The sequence below is a fragment of the Cydia pomonella genome, chromosome 17 (assembly GCF_033807575.1).
Source record: "Cydia pomonella isolate Wapato2018A chromosome 17, ilCydPomo1, whole genome shotgun sequence".
Taxonomy (NCBI): domain Eukaryota; kingdom Metazoa; phylum Arthropoda; class Insecta; order Lepidoptera; family Tortricidae; genus Cydia; species Cydia pomonella.
The window spans coordinates 11,574,594-11,581,581 of record NC_084719.1 but is presented as its reverse complement, the minus strand read 5'-3'; the positions used below and the strand labels follow the sequence as shown (position 1 = coordinate 11,581,581).

Sequence of the window (6,988 nt, the reverse complement as noted above, 5' to 3'; positions counted from 1 at the left end):
GCCCACTTTTAACATTTTTCCCTAACTATTATATGCCAAGAGGGCTTGAACTCACGCCCTTCCCTTTTTTATGTCGTATAACGAGTTAAAGTAGGCATAAAGAAAATAAAAACAACATAAAATATTTAATCTAGCTACCTTTAATTCACTATTTAATAAACGACAATGTTTAATCTACCTTGTACCACGCGACACGCTCGATAGCGGGTAATTGTAACTGCGGCACAGGAATAATACGCGAGGTGCGACCCGAAGACCTGCAGACCCGCGCGAGCGGACGGTACGCGGAAAATGGGTAGTGGGTACACTACATAATAATTTCGATCACCTATTTCTCCGAAAAGCTTTTAGTCTGAGAGTGAAAAATACTTGGTACTTACATACTTTACAGGTACATAGTAGGTATGTTTATATGCAACACACGTTGACTGTGTAAAAATTAATATAAGTGCCTACTGCACAATTTTTGTTCATTCGTCGAAAATATGCTTGTAAAGTCTGGAAACAACTTCAAATAATTCTGGAATCGTGTTCATCTGAAGGAGTTATTGTTTTTTCAGAAGAATAGGAAGTGTTAGGAACAGAATAAAGAAAAAACGGAAAGAAGAAAGTCGAACAGTACCTTTATTAATGAGATTCGAGTAATTACTTGCGTTTTTCTTCGTAGAGGGATTGATATTTTGACTTTAAATAAAATAAAATGCAGGCACGATGTATCGGCCATGATAGGTTTTTGTCAAGTGGTATTTCTTCATTCTAAAAAATGACTGAATGCAGTTTTGATTGGTGGATATCCGGTGAATGTAGGAACGTTTTGACGTATAATGATGCTATATGAAATAATGTATTCCTAAGCAAGGAAGTATTACTGCAATGTTCTGCCGCCGGAGAGCAGCACTAGCACATATTCTAAACCACACTACACTACACTACACTCATACATACTATGCCTTAAACAGTTTTTTAAGAAGTTTTCACTATGACATTGTCTACCGCGGTAGGCCCTCAGTATGTGCTACAGGCGCCCCCTACGCAGAGTTTTGCGTAATATCCCCTATTCAGAAATGCAATACCTACACTCAAAATTATATGGAGTAGGTACCTACTACCTATTGAATCATTGTATAGTCGATTTTAAGATTATCAAAAAAAAAAAGAATTATATCTATTCTGATTGCGTGATATCAAATTTCATTAAGTAACTACCAAATAATTAAAATAGATTGTACTCCTGAAATGGTTGTAACCTTTTGGTCAATAACTTGTAAAAGTTGTGAAGTCTTATAGACTTACTTTTTCTCATACTAAATATTATCTTCAATATATGCTACCACCTTTGTAATCGACGTTGCTTACTACGCCTTAAACATAACAGAATTCGCAATACATTGCGTCTTAGAATAAACAAAAGTGTACTGTTATTTTTAAAAGTCGCTGAACAAATTTTGGTCTAAAGAGTACATGATGCTACCCTTCTGCAATTAATAATTAATATAATTTAGCTAAAATTTAAAAATATAAGTATTCGCAAGTTATCCTACTGTTATTTTATGTCAATAAAAAGTGAATTCATTGAAAGTACAATTGAAGCTCGTACTAGATTTAAATCTGCTATTCCACACGGTTTAATTAATTACTTACCTAGTTTTTTTTACAGGTTTTAAAATATCAGTCGCTGAACACGGTCCACAACACCGTTAGTTCCAAAGTCACGCCAGAGATGGCGCTATGAGTATCTGTTGTAAGCAGCTCTACGCTTGCCGCAGGCGATATCGCTCTTGAAACAGTTTCAGCTATTGGATAGGGCGTTCTGTTCACTTTTACGGCGCTGTGTTAGGATTTTATGAATGAAATGTTATGAGTGTAGGTTTTATAGGCTAAGTTTATAATAGGTATATACCTGGGTATGTGTTGTTCTCATACAAATATCTGTAAGTATGAGCTTTTGAGCGACAATACCCATTAATTTGTTTTTGCACATTTTTCCTCAAGTTTTTATATTAAGTACTTAAGATATATTCTAAACCACAACTTATATTGAGTTTTGGCGTTAAAATTAATTTAATGCTAAACCAAGCCGTCTGCCAATAAAAATATTTAAAAATACACTGGTAAAAAAAGTTCCTATAAGTAAGTATGTCGCGGGTTCGAATCCGCCAACGATACTTCTTAATCTGAAATTCGAAATTCATGGTCAAATCACGAAATTAAATTTGACACAGGTTTTAAAGGGATTACGCTTTTAGGTATAATAGATGGTACCTACTACCTAGCTACTGTAGATTACCTGCGATAACGTGCTTACTCGTAGGTAGGTGACTTCTTTTTAGAAAACTTATTTTTTCATTTGATCAATGTTTATATCATCATACACAAGAAATGTTTCTAAGATAAACGAATCAGAATTGAATCGCGTAGGTAACAAAGGTTGTTAAGGGATTTAAATTAAAAAGGTATACAGAATATTTTGTTTTTTGACTTATTTTACATCCCTGCCTAATAATTCAGGCGCTTACGTATACAAAACTGTTAATGTTTAATAACAATAATTTAGGCAGGACAAATGCAAATACCTAGTAAGAGAGAAGAGAAGTAGGAACTTAAGTAAATGAATAAGTAGTTAAAGAGTTTTAATTTACCCTAGAAGAAAGTGATTTTAGACAATTTACTTTTATATAAGTGGGCAGATATATATGTAAATTCCTACCTAGTATATTTTTTACGGGCATGTTTATGACAAAGCAATATTTTTTTCGGATCGGTCTGACTGAAGCCTTGGTATGCGATACCGTTTTAGTTCGCTTCTAGTGAACATAAAGTCATGGATCGTGCTCCGCACACACGTCGGCATGTGCGGGCAGTGCAACCATCCGAAACGGTTACAGACTTGCACGATATTAATACTGTTAAGCTATTTTGGATGCATTCACGGATTAGATGTGCTTATCTGAATTAGCGTAACTTATTGGACGTGTAGGTAAAGTTAAGTTGTTTTAGTTTGGGAAGCTTATGCATTACGTAACGTGGTTCAGTTGTTGTTGGTGGGTGCCGCGCGGCGTTGCCGCGCGTTGTCGCCTGTCCCCACCGCGCATCGATCCGCTCCGCCCAGCGCTCGCTCCTCCCACCTGCCCTGCCCTCCACCCGCCACCCCCGCGGCCTTTGTCGCGCCGCCCGCGCGGTCACCTGTGTCGCACGTCCTCAGTCGCGCACGGACCGCGTCGCGCGCTGCCCGTCTCGCGCTGCACTATTATGACACTGACGTGATGGAAGGCAAAGAGTTTGCGTCCGGCCTGCCCGCCGGCTTGGACTATTTCATGATGCCTCGTGTGAGCCAACCGGCGCCCCAGTTCGACTTTAGAAAATTAGGAGCCAGTTTTAGTGGAAGAGATGAAGACAGGAGTGACGAAAGGCGCTCGCCGGAGTACCAGGAGCGCCGCGAGCCGCCGCCCGCGCCTTGGCCACTCGGCCTGGGAGTGCAGTTCGTAAATCCCGCCACCGGCAAAAAGCGCGTGCAGTGCAACGTTTGCTTGAAGACTTTCTGCGATAAGGGAGCTTTGAAAATTCACTTTTCGGCGGTGCATTTGAGGGAGATGCACAAGTGTACGGTTGAAGGGTGCACGATGATGTTCAGTTCGCGGCGTTCGAGAAATCGGCACAGTGCTAATCCTAATCCAAAACTGCATTCGCCGCATGTGAGGCGGAAGATATCGGCGCATGACGGTAGGTCCGCGCAACCTTTCCCGCTGCTGCCGGCGTTGGCTCGGCTGCCCCTGCCGCCGCCCAGCTTGCTGCCGCCCGAGCTGGCGGCGCGCCTGCCGCCACCGCTGGCCGGCCACGGCCCGACACCTCTACCTCCGCGAGTGCCCCTCGATAACCTCCGTAACTTCAGTGAAATTGAAAAAATGTACAGAAAGTTCCCTCAACCGGAAGAACCTTCTCGCGGCGTGTTGGATCTCGCTAAACCGCCAATTTCGCACGAGGAAGAATCTAATGACAGTGACCACAACGATGACATCTCTGATGATGAAAGTAAAGTTAAGTGTGAAGAGAGAGGTGAGTCCCCGGTCGAAGAAAGACTTAATTCTTACGAGGACGAACCGGAAGATTTAAGTGTAAATAAAAAGAAAGATGAAACCAAACCGATAGTAGCGTCTGAAATTAGTCGCAACGAACCCACCGCATCAGACGACAAGTCGTCCCTCGTTCCTAATAAACGTAAACGGAAAAGCGGCAATCCCACCCGGTGTTCTCAGAATAACGAGTATAATGTGTCCGACGAGGAATACCACAGCGACATGTTTAGAAACATTTCAACGCCCGGTTCTAGCCGCCCAGATGACGAGCCGCTATCGCTGAAAAAACAGAAACCTGAAAAGTGGGAGCCCTTTCAGAACGGAGAAGAAGCAACTGTGGACTCGGAATCGATAACGCGTGTGAAAGCCGAAAGTGAATCTGACGACGAATCCAGTGCGCCGAGCGTCGTCCGCGAGGGCCTAAGACTACGGTCAGATTTGTACACGCCGAGCGATAGCGGGAGCGACTTGCACGCGCTGGAAGAGCGTCTGGCGCGAGCACGGTCACCTTCTGCGAGCAGTGATCGCACCGACGACAGGACCGACCTCAACGATCTCGAGATTCCCATCGACGACGAAAACCCCGACAGGTGCACCGCATGCGGAAAAGTATTTCAGAACCATTTCACCCTGCGCATGCATTACAGAAACGACCACTTAAAGCTGCTGCATCCCTGCGATGTCAACGGCTGCGACGCTGCCTTCCCTTCGCGGCGGAGTCGCGATCGGCACAGCTCAAACGTCGACTTGCACCGCCGCCTACTCTCCACAAACTCACCCGATGGCCGAGAACAAAGACCGGGATTCGAAATGAACACGGAACTGTTAAACAAATTGTACGCAGACATAAAAGGCTTAGCGTCAACCCTTGAGAGCTTGCGATACGGTGGCAACGAAGAAGCCTCTCAAATTCCGAGTTACGTGTCAGAAACGATGAAGTTCTACAGTAGAAACCTGAGTGCGCTACAAGCGGGTTTGTTCCCACAGTTGGGCGAGCGGGGTTTTTTTCCGGGTCCTTTTCTGATGAATAACGGGATGCAAGGGGGTGGAGGGCCGTACGGGGCGCCAGCGGGAGCGCAGTCGGCGCGCGAGTCGCTGTCGCCGCTGTCAGCGTCGTCGCCGCCGGTGCTGTCGCCGGGCCAGCTCGACGCAGCGCACGCCCGCTCCAGAGAGGACGCCAAGCTGCTTTTTCGAGAGAGCTCGGAGTCCTACAAGAAGATGACGTCGCTGTGCGAACGTCAGGAGCAACTCTACCAGCACCACGTTCCGGTGTCATGACGCCGCCACGCGCGCTCCTCCTGGTGAAGCGAGGCGCAACGGACTCTGTATAGTTAATTGTTAATAATATTAATTGCGTTAATTCTATTTCGTATTTCGTTTTGTATTTCCTTGTGATATTTAGACAAATATATCGTAATTATTGATCCCACGAACTGTAAGTTATAGGGATAGGAGTACCGCTTGGAGGCAGTGAAGTGCAGTGCAATATGGACTCGGGTGTTACAAATGGTAATGCCGAGCGCGGGCGGACGATATGATATCGTGTAGAGTATTTGTAATCGATGTTGAAAGTAAACGTTATAATGATCAGCTTCATTTATTGTTCTGGCGCAATAAAGTCATTGAGGAAAAAAATAATTGTTTTTATTTACATTAACTTGGTGTCTGTCTCGAGCGGGTGATCGGACGGATCATTAATCTTCGCTTCATTTGCATTAAAAAGGTAGTCTGGATCCGATGATTTAAGCAATAATAACAGCTCTGGGCGATTACGACTTTATTTATTCAACCAGAATCTAATAAGGAATAAACTTGTTTGACACATTAAACTTTTACGACTCGGCAGATTCACCATTTAACCGTCTCGAGACGAGATAAAATAAGGAAATAATCTAATAATCTGCTATAACAACATCTGAATATATTATTAATCAACCGCATGCATATTTAGATGTCGCTATTGATTTAAAGTATTGAACATAAATTATAAACGTTGATGAACTTAACCAGCGGGAAATCGGGGGATATATGCAACAGTAGCAGTATCATTAATTTAATTAAATATTCCTTATTGAAAACGAATTCGAAATGTAATACCTACTAATATTATAAATACGAAAGTAACAATCTATCTATCTGTCTGTCTTTTACCTCTTCTAGCTTAAACCGCTGAACCGATTTAAATCCATTTTGTTATGAAGATAGATGCTCCAGCTAGGATGTAGGATAGTTTTTATCAATCATCATTATCCTACGTAAACAAAGTCACGGATAGAAGCTAGTTTTGCATAATTCTAGTTGGAACGTTTTGAGCTGCCTCTTGGTATAGTTTGGGGCGGTGCGGCGACAGATGGCGCTACCAGTCTGAATCTGTTAGCGTAGTGCTGTTATTCAGCGAGTGTCAAGTGTTTCTTGATAAGGTATTTCACTCGTTAATATTTAATTTGACACTCAAGATACGAGTACAAATATTTTTTCCAAGTAGGTAGTAGTAGATCGTGTCATTCACGACGACGCGTGCGTTGACTCGTGCTGTCATGTTATTAAAGGTTAGATTTGACACGAACTATAACATATTGTTCAAAACTTACATACCTATCCTGGGGAAAATATTTTCATTGAATTCTTTGGAAGTTAAAAGTTTACAATAATACAAATATGAAGTGACTCATACCAATCGAACTTCACTTCAAGAAGTTCGTTTGATAATCAATTACTTATTAAAACAATTTTACCAATTTCTTGGACTGTACAGTCAGCATCATCAGTAGCGGAACAGTTAATGCATCAAAGACCTACTCAAAAGTATCTACTACCATTCTCTAAAAACTCAAGAGAAAGATATATTTCTCTATATGTACAACAATTAAACTGCGAATTGTAAAGGTATCTCCATTTTGAAAAGTATTCCAGGG

At 42.4% G+C, this 6,988-nt stretch overlaps 1 protein-coding gene across 1 annotated transcript; it reads left to right on the top strand.

Annotated features, from left to right (window-relative positions):
- Positions 1–2,707: 2,707 nt before the first annotated feature.
- Positions 2,708–6,167, top strand: LOC133526942 (zinc finger protein basonuclin-2-like). Its single transcript, XM_061863803.1, has one exon. The coding sequence runs from the start codon at positions 3,264–3,266 to the stop codon at positions 5,349–5,351; it is 2,088 nt and encodes a 695-aa protein (XP_061719787.1). The 5' UTR covers positions 2,708–3,263; the 3' UTR covers positions 5,352–6,167.
- Positions 6,168–6,988: the final 821 nt, after the last annotated feature.

Coding starts and splice junctions, on each gene's coding strand:
- LOC133526942 (XM_061863803.1), top strand. CDS start 3,264: ATGGAAGGCAAAGAGTTTGCGTCCGGCCTGCCCGCCGGCTTGGACTAT.